At 38.9% G+C, this 17437-nt stretch overlaps 1 protein-coding gene across 2 annotated transcripts; it reads right to left on the bottom strand.

Annotated features, from left to right (window-relative positions):
* Nucleotides 1-851: 851 nt before the first annotated feature.
* Nucleotides 852-16746, bottom strand: LOC104922155 (gamma-aminobutyric acid receptor subunit rho-1). Of its 2 annotated transcripts, none has more exons than XM_027275102.1 (10): nt 16538-16746; nt 8875-8925; nt 8636-8742; nt 7364-7431; nt 6215-6438; nt 5253-5335; nt 4450-4590; nt 3835-3987; nt 3248-3444; nt 852-1998 (listed from the first exon to the last, which is right to left on the bottom strand). In XM_027275102.1, exons 2-10 carry the CDS (start codon nt 8904-8906, stop codon nt 1696-1698), a joined length of 1308 nt encoding a protein of 435 aa, XP_027130903.1. In that variant the 5' UTR covers nt 8907-8925; nt 16538-16746; the 3' UTR covers nt 852-1695. The 2 variants fall into 2 exon arrangements, with proteins under 2 accessions (XP_027130903.1, XP_027130902.1); XM_027275101.1 differs by lacking the exon at nt 16538-16746 and adding an exon at nt 14134-14938.
* Nucleotides 16747-17437: the final 691 nt, after the last annotated feature.

Below are 17437 nucleotides of genomic sequence, written 5' to 3'. Positions count from 1 at the left end.
GAAAGCTTATCCCCCAGCACTGTTCAAATATGCTGAATAAGAGAGCGGGAAAATAGGATCGACGATTCGGGACCACGACTTCAGAGGTCGTACCAGAAAAATGTCACCAAATGCTTCGACTGACATCAAGTGTTGTTTGTGTTTTTAGTCGATTTTAATTAACGTTTGCAGAAGCAATATTCAGAGAAAAAAAAAGCAATATTCATCCATGCATTTCAATCCATTTGAACAAACTAAGTGTATTACATGGAGATTTAAAATGTACAGTATTGTGATTGTGTTGTTCAGCACCTAAAGCTCTGCTTAAATAATTTTCACATTTTCAGAAAACAAAAACATTTATTAAACATTTTCTCATATATAACATTTATTTTTTTTCTCCAGAGTTTAAACTTCATATCTGTATGGTTGGTCATTAAATTGTCATAAACCATCAAACGATATGTTTAATATAACTTTTGCCTAACGAAGTATAAAGTTGTTTTAAACTGAAAAAAAAGACAATAAAACTAGCAACTAACAGGTCACAGTGAACCTCAAAGCCTCACAACACCAAACAGAGGAGATGAGCTTCAGTTGTTAAAAAAAAGAAGAAATGAGAAATAAAAAAAAAAAGCCAACACCATAATCAGTGTTTGGAATTTACTAAACATATATTTTTACATTTGTGATTTTTATAGACTGCATTATTTGTGCCTTTTTTTTTTTACTACAAATCACAAAGTAGCTTCACAAAAAAAAAAAAATGGCATTGTTACAAAGATCACAAGAAAATGTAACGTACTGAATCATATTAACAAAAGAAAATATTTAACTTGAAGAATAATTTGATTATGAGGCTTTTTTTTTTTGGTTTCGAGGAATAGTTCCACGATTTGTGATTTCGCTTTCTCACCAGGAGTTGGATGAGAACACTGATACCACTTTCATGTCATGAAACATTAATATGAATATGAAATTGAATCTTTAAAGCTCACAAATGAACATGTTATTTCTTGTTAGTTTAACCCACACAAAAACTGAAGCCTAAAACACTTCACTGTCCTGGACTATTTCATGCCTCTGAGCTGTTGCCAGGCAACCAGCAGGAAGTTTCTGGTCTCAGCAAAAACGACAAACAGTTTTTGTACTGATTAAAATATATATTATTAGATTTAACAGATACTGGAGTCGTGACAATCCTCTTTTCTAAATAAGCAGAACTATTCCTTGAAATATTTTTATTCTGTCTTTGATTGTCTAGTTCGTAAGCAAAGGAGAAGGATCTGTCTATACGCTGGCTCTGTTTTGGGTTCGCATTGACAGTTTTTTAAAATGTGGTCACTGCATCGAGAACTGACATGTAGCCGAGTTAAACTGCACAATCACACGTGTCCATGTTTGTGCGTCTCTCTCTGTGCAGCAAGTCCTCAGGCGACGACAACATCCAAACGTCTTTCCATCAACAGCACTATAGTTACAACATGAAACCACAAAGATCTGATAAAGTGACAAAAACCAGCGCCGGTGACTGTCCTGTTTGTCATTTTTAAACTTTTCAGTTTTAAGTGGCTGGGTCAAGAAGGCAATGGTCACCAGTCTGTCAATGGTCCCCATGCATCTTATGAGCAGCTTCTCTGTCCGTCTTTGCCTCCTCTGCTCTTTGACAAATGAGTCAAGCTCCTCATGGACGAGGATCTACTTCTGCATCCCGGGTTATGAGTAGATGGACCAGTAGATGATGTTAAAGAGGATGTACGCTCCGGGAAACACAACCCGCGAGTACTTGTCTATAGCGTGGGTGTCTATCCAAATGTTCACGTAGCCTCTAGATGGCTTAACCTGGCTTGTGAGTTGCGGGTCATTCAGTGCCACCTGGGCCAACATTCGCTCCTGACGGCCGCCGTTCTCTGGCATCCCGTAATTCCCCGTGGTGTTGATATCCATAGACCCGTAGCCAGTGATCTGGGGGTCGATCATCATCTCATCGGGGTTGCCAATACCACATGTGCACGGCAGCTGGGGAGGTTAGAGGGAAACACAAAGTCATTTTGACACTTTGACACCTGCAGAGTGTAAATGGTACTTTTCTGTAAAGTCATAAAACAAATCAAAACGAGATCATAAACACTTCAGTGTTTTTAAACGTTTATTATTATTTTTCTGCACACTAAGAGCATTTAAATAACTTTGGCGTGAAACATTTATAGAAAGATGTTTGTGCTGCAAATGTTCCCGAGGGTACGGGGCCAATTTGGCTCCATATGCTGCAGCATTTGGCAGATGAAGAATGGAAATGTAGTACACAAGCTGTAGTCCCAGAAATAAATTTGCCATCGCCCCGAGAACCTCATAGTGAGTCAATTTGGAAAATATTTATCTGTTTTTTTTTTGGAAATGCACATTAAAGATTAATACATGTTTCTCCCAGTTTAGAAATATTTTAACGTCTAAAATATTTAAATATAAAATCAGGTCAGCTTGTGTCGGCTTAAAAAGAGAGATATTAATGTGTCTGTCTCCTTTTCTTCTCTTCATGAGGAGGTCTTTATTATTATACAACTAGAATTGTACCATCAATCTTATTTAACATCTAGGGAATTTAAAATTAAAATTATATAATGCTTTATAATCCATTTAAGTATTTGACTTTTAACCTATGGGACACTTCTGCAACATGGAACTTAAACAGACCACTGGTGCAATGGAAGTTTACATGAATGTAAACATGTAATATAAGTACTGAGAACTTAAATTCGTATTTTTGGTCATGACAGTCATATTTAAAAAATAACGCCCTGAAGGAAAAGAAGAGACTGGCTGCCCAGAATCTGTAAAAATAAAATTATTAAGAATTATCATAGCACAACTGCTGTTTTTTTTCTCTGCGTCTGTACCCAACTGAGGCTAGATGTACACACTATCCTCCTTTTCTGCTTTGAAAGGCGTTAAAAGAGTTCAACTACAAATATTAGAACTATAACACTAGATATGGAGTCCTCTGCACAGCTCCAAATCTTTGTGTTGACAGGGTAAATTCAGGGAGAAAACTGTCAAACACAACACATATTTTTCGCACAGTCAAATGAATAATCTATGAGAAACATCAGAGCCACATTTGCCTTTTTTTTTAGTATAACTTGCAAAACAAAAGAAGGGGATTCATAATTTATTCCCTCTGTGAACAGAGGAAAGTTTTTGCTAAGATGACCCTTCGTCTTTGGAACATTTTAGTGAGAGATCACATGAAACATGAAATAACACTTACTCTCTCCCTCAGTTTCCTCTCTTTCCTCTCCTGGACGGTGGAGAGGTAGTTGACCGCCGCATACTCTATCACCGACAGGAAGACAAAGACAAAACTGACCCAGAGGTAAATGTCCACTGCCTTGATGTAGGAGACCCGCGGCATGGAGGCGTTGACCCCGGTAATGATGGTGGACATGGTCAACACTGTCGTGATGCCTGGAGTGAAACACAAACAGTTTAGTCACATCAGAGCTTTTATCTCAGGGTTGGGAAGCTGAAACCAATTAAATATCATAGAAATGCACTAGCTGGTTCCTCCTGCTCACAGTCTTAACCACTGCCTGAAAAAACCTACCACAACTTCTAAAGCTTACTAATTAACACAATAAAAATCTCGTTTGTCTAGTCCATTTGCAGTTTTACAGATTTTGGGTTTCTTTGCTTGGGACCAGTAACTTCCTGGAATGCGTGGCAACAAAAGAAGACGTAACGTGTTAATTCATGAGTTTGTCAAGCTTGTTTTTGGGTTATCTTTGGGCACAGCATCTTAATTTTTCAAACTAAATCATCTTTTTGTATAGAGACAGCCAGGAGACTCTATCCTACCCAGCGGCACCCTGGCAGGGACGGCCCTGCGGTCGATCCAGAAGGACACCCAGGACAGCATGACCATCAGAGTAGCTGGGAAGTAGGTCTGCAGCAGGAAGAAGAAGATATGGCGCCGCAGGGTGAAGTGGATGTACAAACGATTGTACCAGCCTGTGAAGAAGAAATATCACTGTTACACACACACAGTGTTTTATGTTAGCGCTGATGCACTGTATAAACACTTGAAGCAGAGGTTCCCAGTTATTGTGGCAGGAAGAGATAAGACACGAAATCCTTTTTATGCTTCAGGTTGCTCTTCTGAGCTACAAAGTGACATGCGGTTATGGGAAACGCTGCGTTGCTTCACAATGGCTTTCCAGCAGCATTCAAGTGGTTTTCAGTAGTTTGATTCATTTCGTTTCGCACTAAGGATTAAATATTAGTACTGTCTTCTCGGTGTGACATTCAAGGGACACCAATTTAAAGAAGATTTTATTCTTTAGTCGGAGAAGGCTAATAGAGAAAAATTTAAACTTCAATTAAAATTCAAGTTTGATCTAATTATTATATGAATGATGGACGCATTTTTGCATAATCAGTTCAGTTTACTGCATGTATTAAAAGTGTCAGCACCTGTGCTGCTGTAGAAAGCCAGCTTGGTGGTGGTGTGAAATTTCTGGATGAGGAACTGGGACAGAGATATTCTGTCGTCTGTGTTCAAGGACTCGTTGCCTTTCTTCCAGTACAACATCAGATCGTCGTCTGTGTACGCATCTAAGAGAGGGAAAGAAAGAAGATTTTCATCTGTGTGAACGCTGAGTGTTGATGTAAACAAAACGTGTGACAAATGAGATTTGACGAGACGAGACTACAATCCTAAAGCACCGCTAGAAGTCCCTTGACACTGCAATTACAATTATACGCTCTGATTTGAAGTCTTAGAGCCACACTGGTTGTGGAGCTAAGAGGGTGGGGGCGATGTTAGAAGAGAGGAGTCTTAACATTAAAGCAATATATTCCATTTGAAGCATGGACATGCTCAGAAACTTTTATGGCATCATATATTTGGGAATTCATGAGATATGTGGTGAGCAAAGTAGAAAATATTTGATAGTGCTCAGCAAATGTTGATATTTCTTGTATAGAAGTGAAATGTTTGACACATTTATGGTGCTAGAAGAAGGTTAGAAAGGTTATTATCTGTTCTCTGGTCCAAACATTGATCCACAGATACATTGTTAATGAAAGGTCCAACAGTTTTTGATGCCAGTGATGCTCAAGAGGAAACCTGGCAGAGGTGATAAAGAGAAAACCTATAACTCATAAATTCACACTAGTTATCAAAATATGTTTTCTGCTCTGGACCAAAGTGTTGGATAAAAGGATGAACCGGTGATTGTCTTGTTGAAGTATTTGTTCTTAATAAATCCACTCACAACTCTCAATCTCCAGCGAGCAGGTTTGGGTGTCCAGAGGAAAGCGGCTGAGGTCCATGTTGCACATGGCAGTGACAGTGACTCTGCAGGAAACACAAAGAAAAACATACACCGTAACTTAACTTCCTCAAGTGACAGCTGTATGTTAAAGCTGCAGCAATCAGTTGATTCATCGATTAGTTGTTAACCGTTAAATTAATTATTCTGTTAATCATTTTTCAGCAAGATTTCAGCTTCTCAGATGTGACATTTTTCTTGTTTCGTCAGTCCTCTATGACAATAAACTGACTATCTGTGGGTTGGTTGATCACCTCGGGCCAAAACAAATAGAAATAAATGAGTTTTTGTTTGCAGTTTTCCTGCTTTAATTAACTTTTCTTTCAATTTCCTATCAAGTGGCCTGATGTCTTTGTAAATATGAATATGTTTATAAAGCAACAGCAGAACACCATCGGTGCCCGTCTACAAGCATCAGTGATATCGGTGAGGTACTTGCGTAGATGCCAAAGGATACCGAAAGATAATACCCGCACCTGGTATCCGCTGCCGTAGCAGCAGATTACAGAGCAGCTTCTTTCCTCAGGCTGACTGTCGAACTCCTCCTCCACACTCCACCGTAAAAATTGTTTTTCTTATGTAGCATGAAGAGAGTACAGCTTACATTTGGTTGTGTTGTAGATTCGTTAAAAAACTGAATTGACAAAAGTCACAAACATTTGGCATCCTCCTCCGACTACACTGATTAAAATAATCAAATGATGCACCTGCTCCAAAAATCATCAAAGCAAATCGTCCGTGACCTTTGGCACTTCTGTTGGCTGCTGTGTGATCCCCATGTGGTGTGTTATGATGTTGTTTTTGAGTAGGTGGCATGTAAAAATCCTTTTTATTGTGGTGTTTAATCACATTTTGACAGTACAACAAAATAAAAATTTCAGTAATGTTCCTATCGAGGTGTTTACCTGAGACTGTAGAGGACGTTGCCATCAGGATAAACCCTCAGCATGACATTATCAGTCGTGGTGTCGTGGATAAAGGAGCGCTTGGAGTGGACAAAGAACATGTCGGGAACCCAAATCTTCTTCACCAGGCGGCTGTCAAAGGTCATGCTCTGGTTGTTGGTGCTTGGGAACGACAGCCGCTCGTCCTTCCAGTAGTGACGCAGGTACAACGTCATGGTGAAGTCCTATAGCAGGAAAACAGAGCATTCTACTGTGGGTGAAGAATTACTCAGATACAGCACAGTCAGTATTATCAGCTACGTGTATTTAAAAGTAGCTTTTGTGCCATAAAATGTGACTGATCTGGTCACTGGTAGAGGTGGAGCTGTTTTTTCTACTTTATACACAGTTAGGTCGTTTATCTAGTGGTTCTCAACAAAGGGTTCAGGCCCCCAAATGGGTCACATGATAAGCCTGAGGAGTCGTGACATGAGTTTTGATCAAGCGCCAACCTCCGTGGCTGTGAAGTGAAGCCAAAGTATAAGTGCCAAAAACTGCAGTTCCTCAAACAGTTCCTTATGCATAATTAACAGCGTGCCATTACAGATGGCTTGTCTGAGCACCCAGGCTTCATTTGGCCCACCTCAGGTCCACTGATTTTTAGATTAGCCGGGAGGCAGAAGAGCCAGGTCTACCAACATGGTGGTGGCCAGAGCCACATATTTTGAGCTTCAAAACAGCTCTTCAGAAACCTAAGGGTGGCGTCACGAATACAGTGTCCATTTTTTAATACTGTCAGTGGTTCTGATCTGACATAAATCTATTTTAAATTTCAGATTTTTCTCTAATCTTTTTACAATTCTGTCTAATATTGGATAATTTGAACCCATGTGAGAAGTTTAGAGTGGAAATGTCTTTAGTGTGACAATGTTTTTTTTTTTCACAGGCCAATAAATAAATAAATAAATGAGTCAAAATCGCTGATTTAATCTGATTTAATATACTGTTTTCTTATCATCTGTTTTTAATGTAAAATCTCATAAATCTTAATTCTCTCTGAAATGTAAATAAGAAGTGGCAAGTAGCAGAAAATGGAAGTGCAAGTATCCTACCACAAAATAAGTACAGTACTTGAAATGTACTTACTGTAGTTATTTTCTATATACTTACCATATCCACCTCTGAGATAGTGTCCAGACTTTCAACCTGAACATCTACTCCAACAGGAATCGGAGGACCTGAAAGAAAATTAAAACAATAACATAGAAGGTAGATAGCATGCTGAGCTTCCTTCTCAGCCTGACTTTGGGTGTGATAATGCATTACTATTACAGAGACTGTTTGAACCTGTTTTGGAAATCACGTTTCCAAAAAAGAACAATGAATCACACAAACACAGAGCAAATGCTTGCACCACGACTGTGTCGGTCTGGCTGGGATTCTACTTTTGACCTATTTAAACCTTTCTACTCTGCATCATCACCCTCCGATAATACACAAATACAATTAGGTCACAATAAGTTCATGCAGCCGTGGAAGCCGAGCAGAGATGCACTTAATGGTGCAAATTGGACGCAGCACTTGATGTGTTTTCAGCAGCAGATTGTCGTGTGATTAAAAGTAGGAAAAAAATAAAAAAACACCCAACAACACGTGTGTCTGCTCTCAAAGTGAAAGCCCTCATGGATGCTTTTTTTTAGTTGAATACAGCTCTCGCATTTGAGTTTTTTTTTCCGCTTTAAAAGACAAATAAAAAAGATAACAGCTAAAAAGATTAGGAATATATATTCCATTACTATTATCGAGCAAAAACAAAAGCCTGTGTGCCTTTATCTCGGTGTAATCCTACAAACCAAAAAGCAGACATCAAATCTCTCTACTATACACTATATGCAAAAGACGCGTATTAACACTCTTGTGATGTAAAGAACTGAGCTGCAATTGGAAACTCCAGCACAGCTTACATGGATGGTGTCATTAAGATCTCCAAGAGCTTAATGCTTATAGCACTGTTTGTCCCAGACCAGTGAACACTGCACAGATTTTATCCGGGTGCACTTGATGAGTGAGCATGCAGTAAGTTGCAATCATGCATTCAGCATGTTGGAGCTATATATATAAATAAACACTTTGATTTAAAAGGTCCAGTGTGTAAGATCTATTTGCAGGAATGGAATAAAATATCCATTAGTATGTTTTCATTAATGTATAATCGCCTGAAAATAAGAATCGTTGTGTTATTGTTGAACAGCCATTTTTCTACAGCAGCCCAGCACAGACAAACCAAACACTGATCTAGATATGGTCCTTTGCTTTTTATGTGAGTTTCGCAGCCAAAGTTTTTCCTACATGGTTGGAAGGAGAGGGTGAGACATGGAAGAGTAAATCCTAAACACTGGACCTTTAAAACACTTTAATCTGAAGTAACATTCATTTTCTGACCTCCGAACGCTGGCCTCATCGTAAAATCGTGGTCTTCTATTCTCAGGAGCTGCTCAGATTTTGTCATCGGAGATTTCGTCATGTCTGGACTTCGTTTGTAAATTGGGCTGTAAAAAAAAAAAAAAAAAGATGTTACCCTTCAAAGACGTGTAGTGCCCTGTTTTTAATTTCAACATAAATCAGGCAAAGAATCAATTTTACTTTGCTAATATTTTTAATTAAAGAGTTATAAATCTCACCCTCCGGATTTCTGACCTCCACCGCCATCCATTCTGGTCTCTCTTCGCAACCTGATGGTTAAAACAGTAATAAATACATACATAAATAAATAAATGAGTAAATGAGACCATATGTCACATACTACATGGTAACAGACCTAAAAACATAATATATTTTGACTACAGACTAAAACTATTAAATTACTATTAGTATTTTAATAATTTATGCAACCAACTGATTAATTATTAATTGAATCATTTCAGTATTTTTTAATAAAAAAAAGGTTTGCTGGTTGCAACTTCTCAAATGCGCAGATTTGATCCTTACATATGTCATTTATGGTCAACTTCACTAGAGAACAATAGAATAAAACAAATACTATTTTCTAAAATACACAGTTATGTCATTTCTCAGCCTAAATCTAAATGGGTTTAGACCAGGAACATTTCATTTTTCTTTTTTGTTTTGATGCTTCTCACTGAGTAGACATAGTACATTCGGTTACATCACACACATATTATGCACAAATAACACAAATCATCACAACCACCACATTAGAAGAAGTCAGCTCTTCTCTGGTGTCACTTTTCATAAGGCTGTCTCTGTAAACAGCCTTTTCAGGCCACAAGCAGAGAGAGAGAGAGAGAGAGAGAGAGAGAGAGAGAGAGAGAGGAAAAAAAGAAATCCAAAAACCTGAAAATGGATTATTAGAGTAGAGCATGCTGTGACAGACAGTGTCAAATCCCTGTGACAACCACAGACGTGCATTAAGGAAATACCACAGAGGAAGAGAGAGGGGAGAAGGGGTGACAGGACTGCACAAAAACATAAAAAAAACCTCAACAACAGCAAAATTTAACAGTAAGAAAAGGGTTTCTCTGCATGCTTGCTGCAGTTTTTCTGATGGGCCACTCGTCTGCGTCCATCCAGCAGCTGGTTCCTAATCCTCTTGGCAGAAATGCCTCTCCAATCCCCCTCTCTGCCTGCCTCTGACACACAGCAGACCGCTGCCTGTTTGCACATTGCTCTGCTTTGCATGGCCTGATGCCGTTTCTGCTATGCAACTATGGACCTGCATGTATGCATGGCAGCAGGGGCTGCATCAGTGTTAATGGGCCAGATTCCTGCAGAAATCATTAAGTACACATGAATGTCTGATGCCTTACAAAGACAGAGCGAGGTCACCACAGGAAAACTGGGTTTAAAGTTTGCAGGCTGACTGTAACAGATGGGATGTGGGGTCTAAATTTTAGATGTTCCAACAAAATTGACCTTTAGAAAAACAAGTTCAGGGGATATAAAGGCAAAAAATAAAATGCATTAGTTCTACTTTCCCTGCTGGTTCCAGTTTTTAATATGAGAGGATTTGATGCTTTTATTTGTTGTACATGATAGTAAACTGAATAGCTCTGGTTTGTGGCCGACTGTTGGTCAGACAAAATAACTTTTAAAAAATTGGCCTTTTTCACTATTTTCTGACATTTTGATTATTGATTAATCAGTGAAACTAGAAAATATGATGATTACCTGACAACAAAAATAATAATTAGCCTGATTTGGCTTTCTTGTTTTAGCTGTGTAGTCGCTCATTTAGTTTGGTTTTCAGCTCTGTTTTAACCACCGACAGTATAAAGAATGGACAGCGTATGCATGATGTCGCCCATAGGTTTCTAAAAAGCTGTTTTAAAAGCTCTAAATCTGCGACGCTGGTGGCCACCATGTTGGTAGTCTTGCCCCCTCCAAGCTAATCTAAAAATCAGCAAAGACGTGGATCATCGGTGGACCTGAGGCGGGCTGAATGACGCCTGGTTGATTAAACAAGCCATCAAAGTCGACGTGCTGTTAATTATCCATAACTTTAAGCCTTAATATAATTTGAACAGGTGAGTTATAAAAACATGGAGGCTTATGGAGATTGACTTGTACTGTAGCCAGCCTCATGTGGCCATGTGAGGAACTGCAGTTTTTGACACTTGCACATTGGCTTCACTATCATTGTGTTTTTATTGAAGCTTTACAGTAAAAACAACAATCAACAAGTCAGATTCTGTTCTTAGGTTTGACTACTACTAGCTACTTGCTTTAAATTTACATGAGTTGCTTTTACAGTTTGTACACTCCAGATATTTGTGTGAAAGCGTGGAGCGGAACAAAGCAACAGTAAGACGGAAATTAGAAAAAACAAAGCAGACTTGAGTGGAAGAAGCAAACTGTGAATCATCAAGCAACCGCTTGAATTGATCCTTCCAAGTCTTCAAAAAGGTTTTCTCCTCAGATGTTTTCTTGTGCTGTCCTACACAAATTCCCCCCTCTCTACGCTCTTCCTCCTCAAGGCAACAAGACAGAGAGAGAGAGAGAAAAACAAAACAAAAAAAAACATCTAAGCAATATAGTGAAAACTCCCACAACCCACCCCAGCAGCATTCAGCTGCTTTTGCAATTTCACACTCAAGAAAGGAGGAGTGATGAGAAACGGGGAGAAGAACAGTTCGACTTCTGTGTATGTATACTGAGATTCCCCCCCTGCTAGAAGAGGAAGGAGAGATTTACATTTGATTTGTATTCTCACACTGTGTGTGTGTGTGTGTGTCGGCAGAGAGAAGACTGATGTGTGAGAGGACTTTTAATTAGTTGTAAAAAAAACAAAAAACAGGCGACACTGAGATTACAGCACAGCTTTGAGCCACTTGTACTTTCTGTCTTTTGAAGATTTTCCACAGATGATTACAATTGTGCTCCTCTTATACGTAATGATCATCTTAATCACCTTAGGGCCGAGATGATCATTTTAAATGACTGTAATTTCACAGAGGATTGTTCAGGTTTAAAGACAGCTTTTACCTGGCACTGTTTAACACAATGCTCCTTCATTAGGATCACTCCCACCGACGGTTTGTCATACATAAGAACCAGGAGATATGTCACATATTTGACTCAAACAGATGAGCGTCGTAGTGGGCAGATTGACGCCTCCTCTGATCTATAAATAACAAGTTATAGCATGGAAAGTGATACTGTATCTAAAGGCAGAGGGATTATGATATGACAGCATTTGTTGAATATATTAAGTGGATCCAAATCATTCAGCGCTGATAGCATTATGAGGCGTACAGCGCTGCACTTTGCCTGCTTGGGAAAATCTTATTATCTTCACCAGAGATTAATGCACAGTTTGTGACTTGGGGGGTACTAATAGTTCAACTATGTGCTGATATTTCTACAAAACAATAATTGAATTTGGAGATATAAATGCTGGAAAAGAGTCCAGTCTATATTTGTGACTTATCTGAGACAGAAAATGTGTATTTTTCTTCTTATTTTTCAACTTTAACTATCGACCTGCTTTAATTTGGACTTTTCTGGGTGAAGTCTTCATTGGAGTTTTATTTCTCTGCTTCAGAGGCATCTAAAAGGTGTTGACTTTGCACTGGAGCCAAAAAGATTAGTCGATTAATCAACTAGTCGATCGACGGAAATTAATCAGCAGCTATTTCGACAGCAGATTAATAATCTAAGTAATTTTTCAAGCACAACATTCGCTGCCTCCAGCTTCTCAAATGTCAGGATTTGCTACTTTTCTTTCCCTTTTGTCAGAGTACATTGAACATCTTGGGGTTTTGGACTGTAGGTCAGATGAAATGAGACATCTGAAGACATTTTATCAACCAAACTATATAAAAATGATCATTTAATTGTAGCAACAGTGTGTTATTTCTCTGTTCAAAGAGCTAATATTGCTCTCAACGGGTGTTCAAAGCCATCTGAATGTGTTAAATTAATGTTGGACACATTTTTATGCTCTCAAATTAAAATTTATTCTGACAACTTTGTTGTGGGTGTAAACACATTTTCAAAAGCCGTACAGCAGAGTCGTCATGCTTCAGTATGTGCTCCAGATGTAACTGAATCACTGTAATAATAATCACATCTGCATTTCCAGTGCGATTTGGCCGTTCATGTAAACATTTATCTTTGTAAAACCTTACAGCTGTGTCTTTATGCTTCAATCTGTGCGCCAAACGGCACCAAATCACCGAAATAATGATCACATCTGCATTTCTAATGTAAGTAAAAGATGAATCATGTCAAAGTCATGTTTTTTTCCGCTACATGTCAGGCTTCACTTCCACATGCTGCTCCCCGCACTGAGCAGCAGTGCTGAAAACATATAATATTCTATTTAGAGCTGAAATGATTAGTCGGCTGAGAGAGAATTAATCTGCAACTATTTTCATCAATTTAAAGCAAAAACAGCAAAAGATCACTAGTGCCACATTCTTGAATGTGAATATTTAAGACAAGATAGACCTTACTGATCCCCACACTGGGGAAATTCACGTGTTCATTTGCTAGTTTTCTTTGTCTTACATGAAATCAAACTGAATTTCTTTGTGTTTTGGACCATTGTTTAGACCAAATAAGACATTGTGAGCTGTCACCATTCGCTCTGGAGACTTGTGATTTTATATTTACATTTTATTTTATAAACCAGGTGATGAATCCCGAAAATTGTGTCCTTCGTACTCACAGGTATTGTACGCTCTCAAAAGGTTTTGTCTAACACATTTGTCGTGCATTCAGCTCTGCAAATAATAATTGGATTTTTGATCCCACAATTCTTCCTGTTTATGCTTCATTATGTGCTACAAATGAACTGAATTATTATAAGCAATCAGAATTTCCAACATCAAAAAACACAGTGAAGCTAAGTTCTTTGTTTTGTGGTATAAAAGTCACAATTATTCTACAAATACAATCCTTTCACCTCTAATGCCGCACTTAATTCAATCAATAATACAGAAGCAAAGACGCTTTGACAATGTCATGATCTAGTTCAGACCTGACTAAAACATTTAATCCAATGGATTCATTAACAAGGCAGCAATTAGCCTAAATAATCACACTGACTACGACTGCTGCCACTGGGGGAAACAGTCATTAACTGGCCCGTGGCAGTTGTGGGGCAAGAGAACACAGCATTCACCAGTAGTACATAAATAGATGTGGGGATTTAGGTCTCCCTCTCTCTCTCTCTCTGCTCTCCAATCTGCTGTCTGAATAAGTCTATTTTCAGAAGGGGAGGGAGCAGCACAGGTGACACAGGAAACACTGGACAACATCGTGCTAAAATAAAAAATAGATAAAAAGATAAAAGACTTTTAATAATTAAGATAAAGATTCTGCATTAAAAGCTACATTTAAAGCTGTCACATTGAGACGATCGAAAATGTACATTCAAGTGTTTGTCTTTGACACAAATATGAGTCCTCTGACATTACCTGCTCTGTTTGTAGGTCTCCAGCTTGTGACCCCTTGACTGGGCAATCTTCCCAGCTGCCCCCACGAGCCAAACACAGAAGAGCACAAGTACAGCATCCACCTGCATGGTTCACATTCCCCAGAGGACGGACCTCTGCTGTCAGTCAGAATCTACTCCCTTCCAGGGTTTGGAGCACTCTGCCACCCTGAGACATTTCTTTCGTCAGTGCCGGAGACGATAAGAGGGAGGAAAATCAACAGCAGCAGCAGCAGCAGCAGCAGGAGGAGCAGAAGCAGCTACACTGGGCTATTCCACGGCCTGAGTGGAAAACATCCTACGGTGCTTAATCTCCACAGTGGGAAAAGCAATTTTGACTAAACCCATAAATCCTTGAGCGTCAGATGGTACAGATTTGATCCCTCCAGCGGCGGATGTGCCTGCCTCTCTGTGCTCTGCTGTGCTCAGATATCCTGCACTCTGATGTGCTCTACTCCACTTTGCACCGCCCAGAAACACCAATTCTCACAATGATGCAGCGTGCTCATTTGTAAGGTCAACCGTTTAGAGATACAGACTCACACCAGGCTCAGAGGAAGCTCTGAGTTTGGTACAAAAAGGCTTCTCAGCTTCCTTCTGATGCTGCAGGTCTCACGTTTAGCATGTCGGAAATGTTTTCACGCTTAAATTTCTATTTCTGCTTGTTGGTGCTGTGCAGGATTTCGGTTTTGGTGAATGTGAAATGGAGTTATTTTGATGCTGCAGCTGCAGTTTTTTTTCTCAGGGGACTCAAATTTGGGAATATATTTGGATGCCCCAAAAAATGACTGTACAGGTTGATGTGTCCGGAAATCAGGAGTTTCCGTTTTTAGACTTTTAGACCTACAAATCCACAGCATTTAGCATATATAAAACAGGTTATTAGGCCAATAAAACAACTGACTTTTTAATATTCACAGTATGATTTGGTCTCCTGTTAAGATAATGGATAAAAAAATGCATTTGGTCTCAGCAGTCTGATCATCAACACTCATCAATCTGCTTCTAAATAATGAGGACAAATAATGGGTGTCTTTTTTAAATTTATGAACGCACTAGAGGCTGCACCACTATCTGTCTGTCAAGGTGTGCCATCCGTCTGAACAAGCCAATCAAAAAACATCTCTGTGCTGACGTCACCGTCATCCAGGCCATGTGCCTTTTTTTTTTTTTTAGCTGACTGAACAGTTGGATTATAAGATCATGAATTTGGGTTAGCTCCATGGACGTCAATCTGAAAATTGGTGTAAGTAATGTTAGGTATTGTTTGTGTTTCAGATTTGTGGTACAGTAGTCCTGCTGACCGAGCAAAGCACAAACAACCAGGTTAATGTCGTCTTTCTTATTATATTTATGATTTAAACGTTCATCTTTTAGTTATTGTACTGATAGCGAGTCTACTATCTAACATCAAAGCCATGTTAGAGAATCTGTGAACAGTGAAAATCTAGTAAAAGACATTAATGAAAAAATTTTAATCTGCCCACCTAATTTTAGCTTCAGGGATTTTCAGGCGACAACATCGCCTATTAAGCCTATTACACATGGAAATATGTCTTTGTTTCAGCCTGTCGGTTGAGAAATGACAATAAATGTTCTTCCAAGTGTCTCATAAATATGACACACAACAGATTTATGACTTAAAACTTCTTACTCGCTACATCGTATGGCTATAATCTTGGATTTTTAAAGAGTAAATCCACACTAGACTTTGTAAAGATGCCTCTTTGGGGTGTAGAAGAGTCTATCAGTAAGGTGTAGTGTTTCAGTCTTGTCACCACACTCGAAGTGTCATCACAGCTTTACAGGGTGTGGAGGAAAAAACAAGTTGTCACCACAAGCTGGCAGCAAAACCTAGATTATTAGACTAGTTGCAATTTCTTTTTGGTCAATATAAATATGTGAGAGTGAAAAAAAATCTGAGAATGACCTATCAGACGATACATAAACAAGGGACAAGCTAAAAAGTCCATGACAATATTTACTTACCAATATTAATATCATTATTTTATCGCAGAATACAGACATTAGTCTGCTTATTTTGAAGTTCTAGCAGCTGACACAGAAGAAGAGCATGAACACACATTCATTAACAAACATTTTTGATAAGGATCCCTTATATTTGGTTATTTAATATCTTGTGAGTAAGACACTATAAAAGACATTAAGCTAAATAAACTTTTCAGAGCTCTCTGAGGCTGAACTGGACAAAGTTGTTTCTACTTTAAACATATTTATCATTTATGCATTAGAAGAACTTCATTATTACACCAATTCTATAATATCTGTGATAAACAAAGATGAGACAACAGCAGCCATAATAATTATATTCTGGTTATAGTACCAACTATCACCTTTGAGTGTTTTAAAAATGACTTTATACTTACACGTTTGGGTGGCAGTAGTTCAGACTGTAGGGACTTGGCTTGGAAACCAGAGGGTGGCAGGTTTAAGTCCAGCGTGGACCACAGTATGGAGCATGGACTGATCGCTGGAGAGGTGCCAGTTCACTTCCTGGGCATTGCTGAGTCGCCCTTGAGCAAGACACCAAACCCCTAATTGTTCCCAGGGCCAACATCTCTCCACATTTGCATGTCTATGAGCCCTTTTTTTTGGTGTGTGCATGGATGTATTTTGGACATGGATATATATATAGAGAGAGAGACATATATAACACTGAGGGGTCAATAAAGTTAATCTTCTTTTAACAAAACATAAATCATTTTTTTTTTAAGCTGTTATGGAATTTTCTATCCTTAGGTTACACAAGGTCACGTGTGGGCCTTGAGGTCCTCAGCAGTATTAGTTGTTTGGCTTTGATTGGGAACAGTAGGTGCCAGTCTATCTCAACACTGTGGTGACAAGGGTCGAAGAGACCTATTGCTGCTTTCCTAGTCATAATAGATAGCTTGCCGTTGATGGTCCAATCTGCGTAAACAGACATCCGTGTCTCCAGACTAGAATATGTTGACAATAACTCCATGGGTAAAGACATTCTCTTTGTATTCTGGGCGTGTAGTATTGGTGGTGTTATCTTTGGGTTTAAAGTCTATCCACCAGGATTAGTTGGGCAGAATGTGAGACCGACTCAGACACTTCTGATGAACTTTGAGAGTGTCTCTAATTCTCCTTGGCCAAGCGTCAATAAATAATACAGCATAAGACATCAGAGGCTCCTGAACACTTTCTTCATTACTGACCTCACCGTTGACCTTTGTCAAGTCTTGTCTTGTCTTACCTCTTTTTTTTTTTATCTTTGTTATCTGACTGACTTGACTTCTTGACCC

Source organism: Larimichthys crocea, chromosome XXIV, assembly GCF_000972845.2.
Source record: "Larimichthys crocea isolate SSNF chromosome XXIV, L_crocea_2.0, whole genome shotgun sequence".
NCBI lineage: Eukaryota > Metazoa > Chordata > Actinopteri > Sciaenidae > Larimichthys > Larimichthys crocea.
This window is presented reverse-complemented; position numbering and strand designations above follow the sequence as displayed.